The 20,920-nt window shown below is 44.5% G+C and overlaps 1 protein-coding gene across 2 annotated transcripts in view; it reads right to left on the bottom strand.

Moving 5' to 3' along the window:
• jp (junctophilin) overlaps positions 1 to 20,920 on the bottom strand; it is a 109,536-nt gene that overhangs the window by 18,049 nt on the left and 70,567 nt on the right. Inside the window, exons 3-5 of one of the 2 annotated variants that reach the window (XM_050193506.3) lie at positions 18,655 to 18,825; positions 14,438 to 14,772; positions 12,096 to 12,214 (exon numbers count right to left, since the gene is read on the bottom strand). In XM_050193506.3, the coding sequence (XP_050049463.1) occupies positions 12,096 to 12,214; positions 14,438 to 14,772; positions 18,655 to 18,825 (625 nt within the window). The remainder of the gene's footprint in view (positions 1 to 12,095; positions 12,215 to 14,437; positions 14,773 to 18,654; positions 18,826 to 20,920) is intronic. The other variant, XM_055061605.2, reaches the window with a different exon arrangement.

The raw sequence follows: 20,920 nt of genomic DNA, 5'->3' as shown, positions 1-20,920 counted from the left end.
ACTTGACCCTCTCCGATTTCTCTATAAAAAATTGTCGGCACTTATTGGGCCTATAGAAATGCACTAACAAAATATTTTGGGTGAAAAAAAAATAGTTGGCTGCGTGAGCACCATTTGAATTGTGATTCAAATGACGCTCAAGCAGACAAAGGCAGGAAAACATGACGTACATGGTAAAAGAAAAAGAAAAATTCTTGAATCCTAATTTAAGGAAAGCGGATATTTAAATTGAACTTTACTATGCACTCTCCTTTGTTGGACCCGACTTTATTTTTAGCATATTAATAATGCAGGCAGAAAGACCAATTTAGGGCAAATTCTGAGATTTTCTATACACATTTAGATTTATCCGTAGTTGTTTTGTCAAATATTCCTGGCAGTCTTGTGTCCAAATAGTCAGCTAAAATATTTTAGCTAGCGACAACTACGATATGTTCGAGAACAATGGTCCCAAATGTACAACAGTTGCATTAGTGTCACGTTTACCGCTGTGAATTTTTCCTTGAGGTGGACAACCTAAAAATATGAAGATTTCTGTGTTTCATAGAAGGGCACCTAAAAATTTGTCGAAAAGTTTAATGAGAGTAATTTCTGCGTTTTAGGCGAGAAAAACAATTTCAATTTCAGTCCCTACTCCGAAAGGCGCCGTTGAGCAGCCAGCCGTGCGTCTTCACAACAATACGCACCTCGAGGAGGCGAGAAAGTTTGTGCACTAAGCGCGTTTTTTAGCAAAAGGGCGATGAAAAATTGCTTGAGACTGGTGTGCCACCGTTTATTCAACAACGTCCAACTCCTCTGTCCATGACCACGAAGTCAGCCCCACACAATTCACGGAGAGTGACTATTGGTGGAAGGAGTGGAATAGTCGTGTACCTGTGACTTACGCAGCTCTTTCGTAGCATGGCACTGGTTTGACCTTGAATGCGATTAGCATTCTTCGGGAACTTGACCCATTTCGCGGTTTGTCCGCTTGTATTTAACCTATTTTCCGTCAACTTGGGTAGCTGGGGAATTAGTGATGTTACGCCCTTGTAGCCCATGCTCTTCGTAGTCGAAGGAGATATTTAATGATTGACTTCCTATTAGAAGATGCCAAATGATACAGAAAAGAAAATTTACCGACGATTACGATACTATGTAATGCGAAATTTTAGCGCAGCTCTTTAGGTGTCTTGAATTCCACCGGTTGCGTCGCTCACTGTTTAGAAAGAAAGCGTGAACACGGGAACGCATGGCTCGCGCGCAGCAAATTCTTCAACGGCGGCGGCGCAGGCGAAGCAGCGCATGCCAGCGCTTTGTTTCCATATATGGTATCGGTGGACGCGCTCGCCGCATGCCTTAGTAATGACGTCATCGGCAACCGGGTGACGGCGCACGCTACTATAGGACCATCTTGTAGCGGGTCGCCGCCGTGGAGCCCGTCTCGCGCGGCACTACGCTTTCCTCTTCTCCCTGTCGCCATACTCTCCTCCTCCGCTTTCCTCCTCGCGCTCTCTTCGCTATCGGCGGCTTTCATCCCCCGCTGCGCTCCGCCTGTTGGTTCTGCCAGTTACGCCAAAGCCGAGGCTATGGCTGACGCCGTGGCCGATGCTCAAGATAGGAACGGGCGCCTAGGAGCTGCGCTCTAAAAGGTAAACCTCCTTCAATGAACCTCATTTATTTAAAAAAATATGAACGTACACACACGTGTACGCTAGGAATACAGGGTTTCACTTTGTTCAATCGACCTACCGAAGCAATTTGCTGATGCATCTTCCTCAATGCGAAGATACCCCTAGCACTTTTTGTAGTGAGACCTTGCTCTGCGTGTACGTATATATGTAAAAATAAAATTCTTGCGATGTTCCGGCTTGGGAAAGAACTCTACAAAACGATGTAGAGAAGCTGAAAATCCGGGAAACTGAAAATCCTGAGAAATTCCGCTTGGAACGCTAACAGATATTTTGTGACGTGTTCTAGGCACTCTGTAATGGTGACAGATGATTTAACACAGATGGCATCGCTGCTTTCATCCGAACTGAAGTAGACGACGGTTGTACTGACGGCGGCCTATTCGTTGATTCAAAGAAAAGACTGTGGAGTATCCTGAACACTGAAGTATCAATTTTCAGCATAACCCATAGCGACAATTTCCTCTGCCACGGTGGGCGCCGATTCTTTTTAGTAATAACTTCTTGCTCCCGGAACTAGTTGGCTAGTTGTTCGCTATGTAAGACAACAAACTTTCAAATCCGGACTGACTTAATTACTGTTTGTCGACAAAGGAGTTGGAGGTGGCTAAATAGACGAAGCCAAGGCATCCTCAACCAATTATGCAACGCCTTCCTGAGAAAAACGCGCTCCGTACGTGAAGCTTCCTGCCACCTTGAGGCGTGTATTGCAGTAAAGGCGCACTGCTGGTCAACGGCCCCGCATGGAGTAGGGACAGAACTTAATTTTTTTTTACCTCTGGTGGACTGGGCACGGGCCGCGGCATTAACCAACGGCTTTCTGGACTGAGAGAGCCGCCTGCCTATAGGCGAAGAAAGAGCACTTTCTCGCTGTTTCGCACAATAAACGTTTATTCCTCCTCCACTTGGCCTAAAACAAAAATTACTCTGATTAAACTTTCTGAAACAAATTGTCAGGCGTCGGTATGAAACACGCCGCCTTTTATATTTTTAGGAGGACCTACCTCGATGTGGAATTTACAGCCGAAATGTTTTTCAATTTTAGTATCATTTCTCTCCACTATTTCGTTGTTGCATGTCAAAATATGTTTGCCGATTATTTAGACACAGCGCTGCCAGGAATAGTTAATAAAACAACTGTGGATAAATCGAAAGTCTTATAAAGAATGTCAAAAATGCCCCGAATTGGCGTTTATGCCCACGTTATAAATAGATTTAAAATAAACTCGGGGCCTACAAAGAAAAGTGCATAATAAAGCACCATTCTTTTAAAGGAATTCAAGCGAAATTTCCGCTTTCAGTTAACGAAGATTCATTTGTATAATATATATATATATATATATATATATATATATATATATATATATATATATATATATATTATTGCAATATGTCTTGCTCTAAGGGTAAAATTAATTGAACCTCAGGCAAACAAACTTTTTTTTTCGCACAAAATATGTTGTGAATGCATTTCATTAAACTAATTTTTTTTTTTTTTTCAGGACATCGGCTAGGGCCGAGTTTTTGGCTGCTACGTTTGGCATGGAATGACCATGGTGCGTCACGAACATGTGAACACCCCCTTATTTTTCTTTTCGGAGCGAAGCTGGGTGCTGCGGCCTGGCTGTTCCCTAGCCGAATAGGCCAACCAATCACAATTGAGTACACGCACCGCGCACGCTGCTGGATTCCTTGCACCGACGCCAGATGGCGCCCGCGCATCCGTGGCAGAGGCATTGCATTAGCTTCTCTACAATGCCTCGATAAAGCCTTCCGCATCACTCTGTGCGGACATTCAATAAACACGAGCTCGTGTTTCGGCTCTTTATGCATTCACACAAAGTTTCGCTGTATGTAGATTCGGAGTCATTGGATCTGCTGCACTTTTTACTGCCCGTCAGTTTCTCAGTGTAAATGAATAAAAAAAGCAACCATCTCCTGATATTTCACGTGGTAAAAACGGCTTTCCTTTGCATAAACGTAGAGATTAAGATAACGTCATGTGGCTGGTTGCCATACTGGCGCTGCATCCAAGATTTTTTTGGTCACTTGACGGTACTCGCAACGTACTTACGCGGTTATTTTTCATAGTCTGTGACAACACAACTGTCTGCATCAAATTCGCACCAATTTTTTCGAAATCTGGGGGCAAGAGTACGATTAAACCGCCTTCACACAGTTGCGCATGCATCTGACATCGTATCAAGGGTGAATATGTTACTAATCGCTTCCTAGTTGTATTTGAAAAGGATTGAAGGTAATGCGCAATATAATGTACAAGAGGTCACAGGAGGCTATACGGGGTGTTTCAGCGAACACTTTCAGATTTTTTTTTAATTGCCTGTGGCAAGTAGCATAATTCTAGTGTGTGAGCTGGTCTACTCCAAAAGGCGGACATTACTTGCTCCAAAATTGAAATGTATAATCGACTAATTAAAAAATTCACTAATTCAGTTTTTTAACTAAAAACATTATGGCACATATTGCAATTGACGCATTCTAGCCGGAAAGTTCGCAAGGAGGATTCACTCAGAACGAATTCTCAGGATGACACCAGTTCCGAGATATTAATTCCCGAACTTTCCGGAGAAATGCGTTGGCGTTGCACTTACTTTTGTGTTTCATTGTATAAAAAGCAATTTTGTTCAGAAACTAAGTAGCAGTTCAGTATACTAAGTATACTAAGAAACTAAGTTCAGAAACTAGGCATATCTCGTAAATGGTGTCATCCATACACTTCTCTTCAAGTGGATAGGCCTTGCAGTCTCACCCGCTAGAATATGCAAATTGGAGTACGTGCCACAGGGTAATTAGTTAACCCGTGGATTTTCGTTAATTAGTCGATTATGAATTCCATTTTATTTGTGTGTGTGTGTATGTGCATGTCCGCCTCTTCGAGTAGACCAGCTCATCTACTATAGTTGTGCTACCCGCCACAGGCAGTTATTTATTTTTTTTTTTTAATTTGAAAGTGGTCGCCGATACAGCCGGTATAAGCCTGCTGGAGCCCAGGAGCGCGGTTGCGACGAGTCGCGGCCAAATTCTACGATGAGGTGAACGCGGCGAGTTCACTGCCGGGGTGCGCTGCCTCGATTTCGGCGCTTGCCGCATTGCGTTTTCGCCAACCCCGTCCACACTGGAATGTGACAGCCGGAAAAGCAAGCCTGCGACATCGTGCTTAGCAGTGAAACGCTACGTGGTCGCTGACAGGGTTAGATTAGTTAGAAATATAACAGGGTTACATCTTCTCTCGACGTTGTCGCAGAACAAGGCCAAAGTTCCTTTTTTCCATATATCGTAAAAAAAAAAAAAAGGGGTGTCCGCATAGAGCCATTACAATCGGCCTCTTTGCGAGCGCCGTATTTTTAAGCTCGTCATTTTCCCTTGAACTTTATTCTACGCGTGTTGCACGCCTTCTTCGACACTTTATTCAAATGCCTCGCTACATGGCATCTTATAGCGAGCTTCGAGCAGTCCAAGTGCCATTAATAATATCAGTGTCAGTCACGTAAGTCTTGTCGTCGGGCATGCGCCGCGTATGTGAGAGCAGTAGGTTCTTCAAATGCGAACGAACATAAGTTGTTTGGGCAAAATGTCAAAGTTTATTAAAATGATGAACCTGAAAGAGCGTGGGTAGCCCAATGTGCGTCTCCAATATAGTGCGCTCCTTTTTCTTCTTTTTTTGCTTCGAGCACTTTTTTATTTAAGTCTAAAAAGTTTACGCAAATTACGTCACTAAGAATGAATTATCTGCCCAGGCGGGCATCATTTGCAAGAAAAACAAAGCAATTCATTTACCAATCGAATTAATTACAATAATTAAGTTAGTAGTTAGTAAATCTGCGGCACATTTTATATTGACAGGCTCTAGGCAATCGCCATAGAAATCTGTTGACGTGTTTCTCCTAGAGGTGGGCCAATGTAAACTTTTTCGAATGTGAATAGTGAGTATCCAATATTGAATCGAATAATCGAATAGGCATACGGAGACACATGCATTTACAGCAAGAATATTTATTTTTGTGTAATTAGGTAACGCTCCTGTACTGAACAGCGCAAGAAAGGACAGCTAACGATAAAGAACAAAGGATTGTTTAAACGCATGATCACTAATTGTCAAAAAAAAGAAAAACTGCTCAAGTAGCCTTACAACAAATTTAGAGCTTCGTTGCAAGAAAGCCTTCTAAAACAGGATGGCTGCTGTATGACTAGCTTTCCAAAACGCCAAATAAATGGTTGCCGAAAAAAATACCAGAAGTTGTGAAAAAAGAATAGAAATGTTCCTAAGGGCTTGTGTGCCGTAGACGCATGTAATAGATGCTGTTGAAAAGAAACCACCAAAGATTGTAGCGTAAAAGATGAAGCTGCTACATGGCTAGACTTCCAAAAACACTAAATGGCAGACTACAAGAAAAATGGCAGGCTCTCATATAGGCTTTCGCCGCGAAACCCAAAACAAAGCTTGCATCACCCATTTTGTTTCTGCATTGCTTCGAAACATTTCGCTATTCACTCCTGATAATTAGCGATACTTTGTTTAGCAGATGCAGAACAGTAACCAGACTTTAAGATTCGGTTGTTGCGAAATATTTCGTAGGTGAGTTTTGAAATATTCGAAAATGCCGAAACAGTTTCTTTTGGTTTCCCTTCGAATACGAATAGTTAGTGTGAAGTATTCGATGCACATTCCACACTTGGAATATTTGCCCACCCCTAGCTACAGGGTGCCTACCGGAAGATTGGAAAACAGCATTAGTGATACCGGTATTTAAATCTGGTAATACAGCAGACCCTAATAATTACAGACCTATATCACTGACATCTATCTGCTGCAAATTACTGGAACACATCCTATACTCTCACATTATAGCCTATCTTAACGATAATAACCTGCTCCTCAATAACCAACATGGCTTTCGCCAAAATCGCTCATGTCAGACGCAACTTTATGAACTTGTAACAGATATTCACATTTCTTTGCACAGATTGATTAGTACAGACGCCATTTTTATTGACTTTTCTAAAGCTTTCGACCGAGTACCTCATAATCGACTAAAACTGAAAGTTAGAAACCTACAGCTTAACTACAACACGACGCGATGGATTGAGGAGTTCCTAACGAACCGATTTCAAGTAATCAGTCTCAACAACTGTTTTTCTAACTGCACTCACGTCACTTCGGGAGTTCCTCAAGGATCCGTCCTTGGGCCACTGCTATTTTTAATATACATAAATGACATCGCAACTAATATTACCTCACAAATACGTCTCTTCGCAGATGACTGCGTCTTATATAATGAAATAAGCTGCCCTGCCGACATCTCTGTATTGCAGTCTGATTTAACAAAACTAACTGACTGGTGTGACACATGGCAGATGGAAATTAACATAGCCAAAACTAAACACGTAAAATTTGCTTCGATACCTCGACCTACCTCTGACCAATATGCAATACGCGGTATTACTGTTGACTCAGTATCTTCAATCAAGTACTTGGGTGTCCTGTTTACCTCCAATTTAAGCTGGAATGCTCACATTGAACACATCACCACAAAAGCATGCAAAAAACTTGGTTACCTGAAACGTCACTTACACCTTGCTAACACAGATACCAGACTTCGAGCATACAGTTCTCTTATCAGGCCTTCTTTAGAATATGCGTCAATAATTTGGCACCCCCATCAGTCTAATCTCACGAACCTACTCAAATCAGTTCAAAATAAAGCTGCGCGGTTCATCTTAACTTCATACTCGCGATATCAAAGTGTGTCCGCCTTAAAGAAATTACTTAATCTCCCTTCACTTGACATGCGCAGGAAATGATCACGGTTGACCTTCTTCCATAGCCTTTACCACAGCAACACTGCATTCGCTCGAGCCCATATTCTTCCCGCTCCCCACATCTCTACCCGCACAGACCATGTTCATAAAGTAAAACCTATATTTGCCAGGACTAACGCTTATCAAAATTCGCCTCTAGTTTTATCTATTGCCGAATGGAACTCGCTACCTGCAAACATTGTCTCGCTTACGGAATCATCATCATTTCATGCAGCACTGCTAACCTTTTTAGAGTGTGTCAACCTGTCAGAACCCACATTTTCTTGAATATTTACTTAAACAGCGTTTTCAAGTGCTTGGCATTGTGTAAAATTCATTCCGTTTCATCTGCTATGTATCTGTGTAGGCTGTTTACCTAAATGTTTGTTTGATTGTATCCTTAAACTCGTGTTCCGATGGGTACTGATTGTTCGCATCACATTTTAGGTTCTTATGCGTGTTTCACACTACTAAACATTGTATAAATTTCGTTACCCTTTTCTTTCTTTCTTTCTTTTTTTGTTCGCTTCTGCTAGATGTTTTTTATGGTATATCGTTCCTAATGCCTTCATATATTTACATTGTACAGATTTCACTCATGCTTGAACTTTTTCGTCCCCCCCTATGTAATGCCCTAATGGGCCCTTAGGGTACTCAAATAAATAAATAAATAAATAAATAAATAAATAAATAAATAAATAAATAACTGGCGTCAAATTATTCGTTCAATTTACCTGATTACGCATGCGGCGCCGCGAAGGGTGGCTATCTGCCCACAGCTCTCTGATGTGACGCACCGAGTCTCCAGAATGCGAGCTATGCCATGTGCGCGAGACTATATCTGCTCTGTGGCATACATTTTACATACACACGCACACGCACGCGCACACGCGCACGCACGCGCACGCACACACGCGCACGCACACACGCGCGCGCACACACGCGCGCGCACACACGTGCGCGCACACACGTGCGCGCACACACGTGCGCGCGCGCGCTTATGGGTTTCCTTTGTAGCAATTGCTACCAACGGGTGGATGTCTGATTTTCGCTATATTCATTACTTCTCTCCACCTTGCGGGTTTCCGCAGAACTACTACGTCAATCACTTTGCTTTGCTTCGTGTTGTCGACAAATTCGACTTCGCCCTGCCATATGCTAGCCGCTTGGCTAGCTCACATGGTAGAGCGGCTGCCCCGGAAAGGCGGTGGTCCCGGGTTCGAGTCCCGGACCAGGACGAATTTTTCTTCAACTCTGAGGCTTTTCTTTCGAGGATCCCGTATGGGTTTCCTTTGTAGCAATTGCTACCAACGGGTGGATGTCTGATTTTCGCTTTATTCATTACTTCTCTCCACCTTGCGGGTTTCCGCAGAACTTCTACGTCACACACACTACGAGGAGGAGCGACAGAAGTTGACTAATGAGTTTGCGTGCTTCGACAGCCAACCGTTGTCAGAGGACGTCATTTTAGGTCCTTGGCGTGACGTTGAATTGCTTTCGTTTCTTATGCAAATTATGTCCACCTGGGCAGATAATTCATCTCTAAAGGCGTGATTCGAGTAAAATTTTAGGGCTTTAACAAAAAGGCTCAAAATAAAATAAATGAAGTGACTCTATAAGCAGCCACGCGACGAATAATTCGGGTATTCAATATACCAACAATGTATTTAAATGCCGTTGAAGCGACTCACTTAACTGATTTGCCAGAGCATGGAAGTAGACCAGTCATCCTTTTACAAACAATACTTTAAAAGCTGGTGGTCGACACTCTTCTACCGCGTAGAGATAGGGAAAGTTAAAGGAGTGCTGGCATGACATTTTCTACTTGCCATTTGTTGCTTTGAATGAAGGTCGTAACCTTCTAAACCATAGAAAAAACATTGGTGAGTGCCAGAGTGCCCTGAATAATCTACTACAACATTTTTAAACCGGAAGAATTTGCCTCGAGGCATAAATAACAACAGAAGGTTAAATAAAAGTTTCCAACTATTGATCGTGCAAGAACTGCAACAGTATCTCTTCAAACTTATTGTGCATCAGCCAGCGGTCGTAGCCTTTCGTAAATTCTTAAGTCTGGTCGCCCGCGTTCCAGGACACATCCGAAGCAGGGGTCGAGCATCTGACGTTGACACACAGGATGCAAGTACATGGCGAAACTATCAGGTTCGATTTCCGTGCCCTGGAGGTGGATGCGTCATGACATCACGATAAACGTGCTCCGCTCCGTTCCTGCGACCGCTGCGGATGCCACACGCGAGCGCAGGCACAAGAAGCTCGTGCAGCATTCCAGTATTTTTTTTTTTATTGGCAACAACACCATACATAACACCTTACTGCTCGGCAAAATATTCTTGTGTAATGGCGCCGTGATAGCGTCTATGTATGGCATTTCGAGACAGCTTTAGTAGATCGTTAAAGTATAAGCGTTTCCCTACCTGCGCATATTTGCCATGTCGGACCATTCTGCGTGCGAGAAGCACTTGGAAAAGTTACTACAATCTAGAAAACATATGTCACTAGTCGTTTAAGCGAGGCCTACGCAAAAGAAGAAGAAAGACGAGGAAGGAGTCTATTTGCCGTCGGCGCGCCGTAAACAACGACACATCGGCAATATTCCTCGGAACACGAAACAAAACGAGCAAGGAATAGAGGAGTTGAAGACGCGAACGAGAATAGGTAGGGGGTGAGGCATCGCTAACAGACCAGCGATTGAACGATCCCACACTGTGTTGCGTGTTTTTCAAGAGCAAGCAACGTTCTTTTATATCATAGTAGGAAAAGATGTCGCGAACATAACAAAAAAAGACAAGGTAAAAAAAAAAAGAAGTGATTGGCGCTACTATGTTCAGGTTTGATTCCGACAAACTGCCGGTCAATCCAATCCTATCAATACCTGTCGCCAGGGCTGTCGTCTACTCGTCTCCTTGTCTGCTACCCTAATCGCCTGCTAGAAAAAGATGTCACAATGAAAAAAAAAATTACGCGTTTCTTCAGCTGCTGTGTAAGGTGACAATACTTTAACGTTTTTATGCGAAGAGAGTAATCCAGTATTTTCACTTCTCTGCTAACTATAAATCAAAAGAGTGTAACATAATGTACGTCAACAAGGAAAGCAGTTGTTCCTATTGAAGTTGTGAGGCAAACTAACTTATATTACAGCAGCCTTACGCCCTTTGCTTAGATTGATTAGGAATATACCGTGCACTACACATTTTCTTTCTCTACTAGCCTAAATAGCAAATCTACCGTGAAATTTCAAGAGAAAGGTGTCTTTCTAGGGAGATGTAGCGTTTATAAAAGGCATAGCTCAGATATACCTAATATTTACTGAGAACGATTTGTTTCAAGCTAATGTGAAACTGCACTGAGAAATCAGCACTGCGAAGGTGATCTTCAGTATCAGCAGTGTAAGCTAATTGCCCCTTACAGCACGCATACTTTCCCGGTCAGTTTGAAATGCGCGGAGCCGCCCAGAAAATTGCTGTTGTCCGCTTATAGTATAACCGTAACTGTGAAAGGCTGTGCAGCTTTCCTTTTGTTCAAATCTGTTTTCAAACAGCGCAAGCACAGCTTAAAATCACCTTGTTGAAGAATGTGAGTCCCACAATACCTAAAAAAATAAAAAAAATCACAAGTACAACATATTCAGAACTTCTTGCAAACGCGGCACAGGCGGCATGCTAGTAAAGTAAATAAATCTCTTGGACTCTTTCTGTACGCTGAAAAACACAAATATGTTGTGAATCAAACCCATGTGATATCACAAGAGATCTCACCGGCAGTGCCCTAAAAAGCATTCTGTCGTGTTAAAAAAAATAACACCTATATACGCATATCACATTGTAAAGAAGTTTACCAGTGCACTGTCGACGACTCGGTTACGGCTCGTAAGAGAGGTCTCGTCATATACCTTAAAAATGTCCTCGCTGGAATGTCTGTTCTGCTAACATTTTAGAGTTGAGACCTGAATTATGCTATTTCTTGCACTGTGCGCAAGATATTGGAGCTTCGTCACCGTTCTCGCATCGCGCGACAACCAAAGTGCGCGTGTTTGCGGTGGTAAGCATAACAAGGGAGCTCTCATGGCGTTCTTTTGCTTCGCGAATACACTAACGTGATATGGCTTGTGTTGCGCAAACATTTGCTCAAAAGGGAGTCGTTCGCTCATACCACTGCACAGTTCGTACGTTGGAGAGATTCGTATGAACACACGCTGGCTAATGTTACACCGAACACATTAATGAAGACGACCGGCCAGCGACAACCAGTTCTTGTGAGTAAAAAGCTTTGCGAGTTTCGGCCTAGACTCCGGACTGCTGCTCATTCTTGGTGCACGCTAGTTCACGCTGATCAGGTCGTAGCGTACTATAGTGTGTACAGACAAGGCTAGCGAGGGCTTAGCAGCATTTGAAGCATATAGCAATCTATTGTGGCATTTCAATTAGAAGTCAAATTGTGGTTGTTTTTTCTACTGTACTTCGTACTTAATCTATTGCTCATCTGAACGCATGAATCTATCAACGACCTCACGAACGTTAGATGCTGATAGGAAAACCGCCAGCGTCTAACGGACTGGCATTGCAAGACACTGTCGACACCGCTTACCTGGTGTGTAAAGCTCGGGAGCGAACTGCTTGGATACGCTGCGTGCCACCTCTGCATCGTCCTTGGCATGCAGGGCTGCAACATCTGCCTGCTCAGCCTTGCCCCTTGCCGTTGCCGTCCTGCAGAAATGTCGACAGGCGTCAATGCAGAGGGGAAAGTGGGCCGTTATGCACAAAGTACCAGGAGCAAAGGAATTCGTACCTGCCGAGACAATGCCTCGCCGAGAATGGCCTAGATCGGGAGCAAACAAAAACTAAGCGGCTGCAAGTGTTCGTCAGTCTCTCCCTTTCGTTTGACCAATGTCACTCGGTCGCGTCTTCTCCTGAAACCACGCTAAATGGTATAGCTTCAGTCGAGTAGAACTTGTTGCTGGGCGAGTTGGTCGGGATATAATGAATACATTGTTGCACCAAAAATGAAAATAAAGACTTAGGAGGGAGAGTATATCTGTCGTTCCACACTCTCCCTCCTAAGTCCTTATTTTCCTTTTTGGCGCAACAATGTATTCATTATTGGTATAGCTTCAATATGGCGAACACGCGAGGACAAGCGTAGCGATAGCTCTTATTAGCGTTCCAGCTCCACTGGTTCGGAACCCAGTTAAAGCTGGGAGGGTTTGTATTTAAGGGAAGCTTCCTTACCGAACCCTTCTGGACTTGCCTGACCGTGGCTGTTGCTGCCTTGCCGAAAAGGCGAGTGCCTCGCGTTGCGTATCACCTCCGCGCGAGGACATGTGCGCGAGCACCAGCAGTTTACATTAGGCCACCGACGCAAGGCGGAAACGGGAAAAGAAATAGTCCACCTCACCCCTGTCTTTCGCGTCGCATAATCCTCTCGGCATACATATCTCCTCACCACTCTTCCCTCGACAAACATCCCTTTCGTCCTCGGGACATCACGGCATCGACGTCTCACAGTGTGCATTCGCATGAACTGCTGCTTGCATTTCGACTTAGATGGTGGACGGTATAGCGTATAAACATAAACGTGGCATCACAGTAAAGTTGTGGCCGCCGCTACGATGGATAAAAATAAGCACTGCATGAGATTACATGTCGCATCGATGAAAATGAATGCAATTGTACTCACCGCATTTAGTTTTATACAGCATTTGAGCAATCGCTTCACAAAAGATTCGATTCAGAGCGATTCAAACGTCTGCGTTGGACCTGCACAATCTTTTTTTTTTCGTGAGCGGCGTCATAGTCGCACAGTCATGCGCTGAAGCATGACTGTGCATGATTAAGCAGACATTAAGCATCATTTTTTCACATAGGACGAACGTAATGGCAGTTAGAACAGCGGAACTAGTTCAGTCTAATTTTTGGCATGGGTGCAGCTGTCGCTCTTTGCCATGTCTCGTAAAGTTAGAACTAGAAATTAACAGGACCGCAGCTTCGCAACAAGCGCGAGTTTCGACCAGCGCTTGCGTTGGTCAAGACACAGAAGAAAAAAAAAACTCCTTTTTCGAGACGTTGGAGCAGGAGTGAGGCTCACCGCTTGTTCGTTTCCACTTCTCCTAAGTCCCCATATCCGATATATCTCTCCTGTGTTTTATCCTGCATTTGCATAAAGCCCATAACTCAGTGCTGCAGTCAAGCGACGCTGGTTTCCAGTAAAGCACCTCCATCCACGCGCCACCGCACGCGAAAACGTGTAGGGGGGGGGGCTTTAGTTTCCGGCTGCCTTGGTCAGGGATAGGCACGGGAAAGTACCCGGTCGCCTGCTCCACCACGTGATTGTATCTTTTGTGCTGTTTGTCCAGCGTTCCTTCACTGAAATTCCGCAAGACGACGTACTGCAGTGAGCAGGTATGCAAGCAGTGCGTCTACGTTGACAAAATACTACCTTTTCTGTTTGTCTCTATGTATACGCGCCGCCCCGCCTGTGATATGCATGTTTCACCGAAGTATATTCGACCGAAATCAGACACTTTGGGAGATACTAGAAGTAACTGGTGGTGTGCACATCAACCAAATAGGTCTTTTTTTCTTTAACAGAGCTTAACATCTCAGAGACGCGTTCCGACTCATTCATCAGGGGTGACTTCGTGAAGCCGCAGATACTTTCTACGGATTTGACGTGCGCACCTGGCTGCGGTTTTCGCGGAACGTTACCTTGTGCAAGATACTGTAGGATTCCAATGACCATCGGTTTCTGCTGGGTTCTGACATTGGTCTCCCATTAATAAGTTAGCGTTTTGGTGTTTACTTCATTAGCCTATTCGCAAGCGTTCCACAACGTGCCATAGGCGCGCCGGAACTCTCGGTGACTGGGACTTAATGCTTAATACCGCTCGACTTTCGCCGCACGCGCGACACACACTGCGGCCACCGACTCACCTGGAGATGGCGATGTCGGCTTTCTGCAGCGCGATCTGCGAGGCCCGCAGCGCGGCCGCGACGGCGGCCTCCACTCGCTCGCGGAACTTGGCCGAGCGCAGCAAGAACAGGTGCTTCTTCTTGCCCGACGTGACCAGCAGGTTGTTCTTGTACTTGCCCTCTTCCCGGGCGCCGTCCTTGAAGGTGGTGACGCCGTAGCCGTACTTCTTGTTGTTGTACCACTCGCCCTCGTACTTGAGGCCGTCCGAGCGCTCGGCGATGCCGTAGCCCGAGCGTCGGTCGTTCTTCCACTCGCCCATGTACGTCTCCATGACGTTCTGGTCTGTCATGTCCTCCTGCGAAGCACACCCCGCCCGGAACCCTGACGGCGCGCTGACAGCCACGCGGGGCTGCAGCAACGTCTCTCGAATGCACACTTTCGACGTAAGCGGCGTGCACGCGTCAGAACCCTTGGTTGTGCCAAGGTTAGAACAGCCTTGAAAAGAATGCAGCCGCTGTCACAGCATGATGGAAGTTGGAGACTCCAATTGGGTGACCACATAAATTAAAGACGATTCGGCTAGCACTTGCCAATTTTAAACAGCGAGGAATTATCTCAAGATGAATACGTGTTTTCAGTTAGCTCAGAAGCGATACACCCAACTTAGCAGGTTTAACCTACGACCTCTATGTTGCAGATACTGCGCAGTAATTTCTAGTTAGTACAAAAGAAGCTGCAAAAGCTAAAGCATCTACAAAAGCTAAAGATATAAATTATAGCTAATATATTTCAACATTCCTTAGTTAAATTTTTGTTAAAACTGTTCCACTCACATGTAGATAACAGAGACATACGCTTGAATATTTCTCAGCAGAATGCACCAACCAATAATTCGGAGCGAGAGAAAAAAAAATGACCACTTAAATATGCGTATCTTGAAACATTTTCTTCGACGCTTTGTTCCGCGCGGTAGGCAGAACGAATGAAGCATACCACATAGCAGTTTATTTGACAATGCAACTCATTGCGCGGTCGCAAAAAAAAAAAATGTTATGCGTTGTAGTGTACTACACGTATTCGCCTGAAGAGAAATTCGAGCTTAAGGGGGATTGTGGGATGTATTACGGTGAGTAATGGAAATAATCTGCGAGCTGTGCTTCGTAAAAAAGAGCGACATGTATCACACAATAAAGAAAAGGCGGAAAAGAGGGCATAAATGGAATCAGTAACCGAAAAGCACTTGCTCAGAACTAGTAGAAAAAGCAAACGATAAGCAAACAAATGATACCCCAGCAAAAATAATTGCATAAATTCAAATACGCGATGGTTGCACCGGAAACATGTAGCATTCTGATTTGTTTGCGCAACCGTGTTTGAGTTTTATATTAGGACCTTAGTGTTTTAGCGAGGTACTACACGTACACTAGTTCTTTCTGGCATAAATTGACATTCTGTCAAATTTCATCACGGATAAATAGATTTATTTTCGAGGCCACGTCCAGAAAACTGCAGGCAAACTTCACGGAAAGCGGGCGGCGATGTTCATGTTAACGTACGTCGGTTAACAGTAAGATACCATCTAATTTTCCGAATTTTTAAGCGTTCGGCAAATCGACCGAGGTTTGTATTGAAAGAACATCGGTGTTGCGTGTTAATTAGAAGGCAAGGTCTTCGCGGCTTCGTCGCGTGATACTTGACAACAGTGTGGTTGTGATCGACCGCGGACGCAAAACGCAGCGCACTCTCCCCCAGCAGTTGCGCAGCAACTGCTGGGGGAGAGTGCGCTGATGATGCGGACTGGCTGCGTCCTTTAGACAAGGCGCAGCTATAATAACCATATGTAGCGAAATACTAATTTCTGCTTCGTGAAGTGCGAACAGCCGTTCGCTGCTTGCGCTACTCTTTTTACCGCGGGTCATTACGCGGCCAGCGATGGCGGTGCTTCAATAGCGCGTTGTGAACATTCGTTATCAACTGTAGTCAACGCGTTACCTATGGTGACCTTCGTATTACAGCTCACCGCGAAGCGCTACAGAACTAAGCGAACACAGACTACGGACTACAAATCGCTGAACGTGTTCGGACTCTCATCAATTTCCAAACGCGAGAGTGAAAACTGAGCCACATGAGCGGGCTAGCGGGGCGAGATAGGATGGATGACGTTCGCTCTACTGCGCCTTCTTCAGTCCCGTATTCTTCTGTAAAGTCTCGTGACTAGTCTCTTCAGTGACGCCGTGTAAACCTAGATTCTGTGTTCATTGGGCGCATTGAAAGAAAGAGAAGACTCTGCCGCACTTGTTAGGCGATGCTTTCGCGTAGTATACTAGTTACCCTTGGTATCAGCATAAGTACTCTTGCTGCATCTAACCCGCGTATACTCCACCTTCATGTGGAGTATGATCCGCGGCATCCATCTTAGAAATTGAGAAGAACGTACAGGAGCCAGGATTGCGCTGTTTTTTTTTTTCTGTTAAATTTTAGTTCAGTCAAGCAGAGCAAGAATCTCAGCTGTCCTGTGTTTCGGAGAGTCTTAACACGCAAAATTTGAAACAAAATTGCTGTATTCTTCAGTTATAAGCGACTCGCTGTGTCAAAGCCTCGTTTCTCGACGGTCTGCGTCTCCCACGTGGCCTCGAAAACATTAAAACATTAAAAAAGCAACATTAATCCAGATTTATCGCTTGAAAAGAAGTTGGCATTACTCGTCAAAAAAGAGCTAGCATAGCAGCTATACAATACATCTGACATGTTAAGGTTGTAAAAAATGATAGCTACTGAAATGCGAATGAAAAGTTATTTCATTCGGGCATCCTTTCAAATGGTAGCAAAATTATTTTAATTAACCAACGCTTGTTCGAAGAAACACACGCAAAAATACGTTAGTAACGCATGCCACACTCAAATTAATAAAATTATGTAACTGTAATCAAAGCTGAATGCCAGTGAAACATTTTTTTTTTTGGTAATTGAGGAACATGCCTTGATGTATCAGTACACCAACAGCGCAGTCAAGACCCGGTGTAACGAAACAGAAAATAATGTTCTAATTATTCTGTCCGGAATCTAGCCGCGCTTGTTATCATGAAAGCCAATAACAAATATACCACCAACGGAAAAAATGAAGGCGGTGTAAAACTTAAAGAAAAAATTAAATCCTGCCCGGCAGACAAAACAAACATGCACAGAGCAAACAAACAAATAACCTACAGAACATTCCACCAAACATTCAAACGTGCATGCAGTGTTATGCATTGTTTAGGTTGTTTAAGTTGTATGTAGACCATGTCGCTGAAAACCAAATGTATGACGAACACCGCAACAGTTGCCAATGGCATTTGTTTTGCAGGACCCCTAACGGTTAGGAAGGACTTCAGAAGTATCAAAGTTGCTTGCGAAATACAGGAACGATGTCGCAAACATGTACTCGGCACATGTTGATCCACACAATTTCCTGTGACGATCACGGCTAAGTAGCACGTGAAGCGGTATAACTTGAAATTTGTTAGGTTAGGAAAAGAAAAGAAATATTTGAACAGAAGTAAATTTTCTTGCATAATTAACCTTAACGCTTTTTTTTTTCAATGATTCCGTGACGGCGCATAAAAATGAGTAGCGCTTCGCAATTCCGATAATTTTCTTTCTTCCTTATCCTCCCTCCCCGTTTCGTGGTAGCAAATGCACCGCACATTCCGCCAGCACACGCCGGCATGCAGCTTTCTCCGCTATGCTTTACAGCCCCGCAGCAAAGCCAACCTGCAAACAGCTTTTCAGCGGCGTGTTTTGCCAGACTTTCGCTAGATGGCGCTAGAGTGCCAGAAACGCCCGCCGTCCGCCGTTTTTTTGGCGCCATCTGACGTTGGTTATGGCAAACGTGGAAAACGCAGAACGAAAGAAGCAAATAACAGCGTTGACCAAGAGGATAAATCAAAACGAAAAGAAACCGCTTCAAAGAAGACAAAAAAAAAAAAAAAATTCAAGAAGCGGAAAAAACATGTAACATGCTCGCAGCTTTTACAGGCTGTAGCACGGAAGCTTGTCTCGGGCAAGCAGTAAGCAGCCACTGCAGTTGGCCTGTTCTAATATTTTTTTTTTTTTTTCCTAGCAGCCGTTGCGACGGCATCGAGCCCGCAGGCCGTGCTCGTTATACCGGGTTTCGACTATTGTGCGTCTAGCTGCGCACGCGAAAAAAAAAAAAGAAACATGCAGAGTAATGGAAAAACAATGAAAAGGCACAAACTTGTGACACGAAGGAGGCGTTTGAATCGGTGTGCGCTTCTGTGAGCCCAGACTGGGCAGACTCAGAGCTGGCCGAGCTCATATTTGAGCCCGACGAACGCAGCGACGAGCCCGAGCTCACACCCCGCTTATCGATGTCGCCTGTGCTGTGCTGCTTCTTGATTCGGAGGCCCTGGAAGCAAAGTGCTCAAACAGTGAGTTCCCAGTGTCCCAAACAAACGGTCGGTCCACGCCATGCAACGGCACGCGTGTCCTAATACCGCGCCGCTGTGAATGCAACGGTTTGCCGGAGGAAGCCCCCACTTTTCGCCTCCCCAGTTTGAGCTGAAAGCAGTACGAACTTCGGCACACATGGCCACATGCACGGCTCACACAGTAGGGATAGTTGCAGGGGTCATTAGAGAGTTTTAGAATAGGGGCCCCAAACGTTTTGGGGCCCCAAAGAAATAGCGTCGAATCCACTGCGCATGCGCGAGACGCAAACTGCGTTTGGGTTTTGCGTTGGGAACGCTATTTCACCGATTTAGCGGGAGCCCAAATAGCGGTCCCAAAAGCTTTGCGTCAACAAACATGGCGGCACCCATCGAAGCGACGGCTCTAACCTAGCACCAAACTGGGTTTGATTCGCGGTAACGCGTGAAGTTCGCAAGCTAGGAGAAGTGACTGCGGTTATCGCTTTCTCTCAACTAGCGGGTGTTATGAACATTGATTCATTAGACGCCGCTGATTCGAATTCGAGTGTGGATTTTACTGCTCGTAGGCCTAACACGACTAAGCTTGGCTGGTGAAGGCACGTAAAGTTGGGTTTGTTGCTCAAAACTAAGCGCAACTAATTGTTGGCTGCTTGAAGAATAACCTCTAAATTTTAATTAAACGCGAATACACGCAAGTCAAAATTACTATTCCTATCATAAAATGGTATATTTTATTTAATTATTTCTAATAGCTTTTCTTAGACGCCGTAGTGGAGCTGTCAGCGCAACACGCTATCCGCAAACGCAAAGCCCTATTCTAAAGCTCTTCATTCCTGCGTGCCCCAACGCTAATACCCGCAAAGCTCTTTGGGGCCCCTATTCTAAAACTCTCTATTAATTAATTCACTGTGTCGTAACTGAGAGTTCTTATAGGGCAAGGGCACGTTACGTGGCCTTAAATTGACTAGAACTTTTGTAAAAAATAAATGTAACGCCTCTGCGTGTGGAGTAATGTTCAAGTGAGTAGCTTGCCACCAATATATTAACCCAAGAGGTAGAAAAAAAGATTATCTTCAGCAGAAGAAAAAAAAAAAAACGTTGAGAAGTTGTATTTTTCTGCGTGGCATGGCCAATGACAATAACATATATATATCTTCAATGGAATTCGTTCCTGTATTTGCGAAGAAACTTAGTTGTGTGGTTGCACAGCCCCTGCCAATAACCTGGTAATGTTGTTTATGCTGCAAGCAGAAAAACAGCAACAAAAGAAAAAATAACACCTGAAGCTTTGTCGCGGCTGCTAGTGCAACCAAATTAACACGACAAGCTGGGCGAGTTGGTGATTGAACATGTTCCTATGGGTGGGCAGCGCAACCCGGACGAAAGGCGAGAGGAAGTACACAATACGAGCGCTCGTATTGTGTACTTCCTCTCGTCCTTCGTCCGGGTTGCGCTGCCCACCCATAGGAACAAGTGCAGCCAAGTTATATCGAAAGCGACCCGCTAGGTTTACGACAAAGAATGGGGCCCATAGCGTGGCAACAGGAACAGACATACTGCGAGTGCGACTTGCGTTCCGAATGGGCCTGCCGCCTGTGGGTGGTACTTTGCCGCTTGTCTCACGCTGCAATACGAGCTCCCCTCAGAAAAAAAAAAAAAAAAGTACGACTGCCTGGAACATTTTAGCGAGTGACATTTTATGTGCGATGTCAGGCAGCTGGCAGTGAAAAGTTGACACAGAAACGTCCGTCCGTTTCCGTACCAACTCTGGCTTCATAATAAATTCTACGTTGAAAGTTGCGAAAAACCCTCGTAAGCAGAAAGTAACCAGTAGTTTTTTTGTCACAGTTCTTTTTTTCGTTGGTGTTGCACGACATGATGGTCTTTTTTTTCTTCTTCTTTACTCGTACAAGTACGCGACAGTGACTTTTCGTAGCAGTCTGTTTTAACTGTACGTTTTTATGCTTTGATAATTATTTTTCTCCTAATGCGTTTAGCCCTCAGACCTAGAACTCCTTCGCTATACTGTGTTTACTCTTACTTACTCTGGTGTCCTAGTCTACGCAATTCTGA

The sequence above is a fragment of the Dermacentor andersoni genome, chromosome 1, assembly GCF_023375885.2.
Source record: "Dermacentor andersoni chromosome 1, qqDerAnde1_hic_scaffold, whole genome shotgun sequence".
NCBI lineage: Eukaryota > Metazoa > Arthropoda > Arachnida > Ixodida > Ixodidae > Dermacentor > Dermacentor andersoni.
The sequence above is the reverse complement of the archived record's forward strand: the minus strand, read 5'-3'. Positions and strand labels throughout refer to the sequence as shown.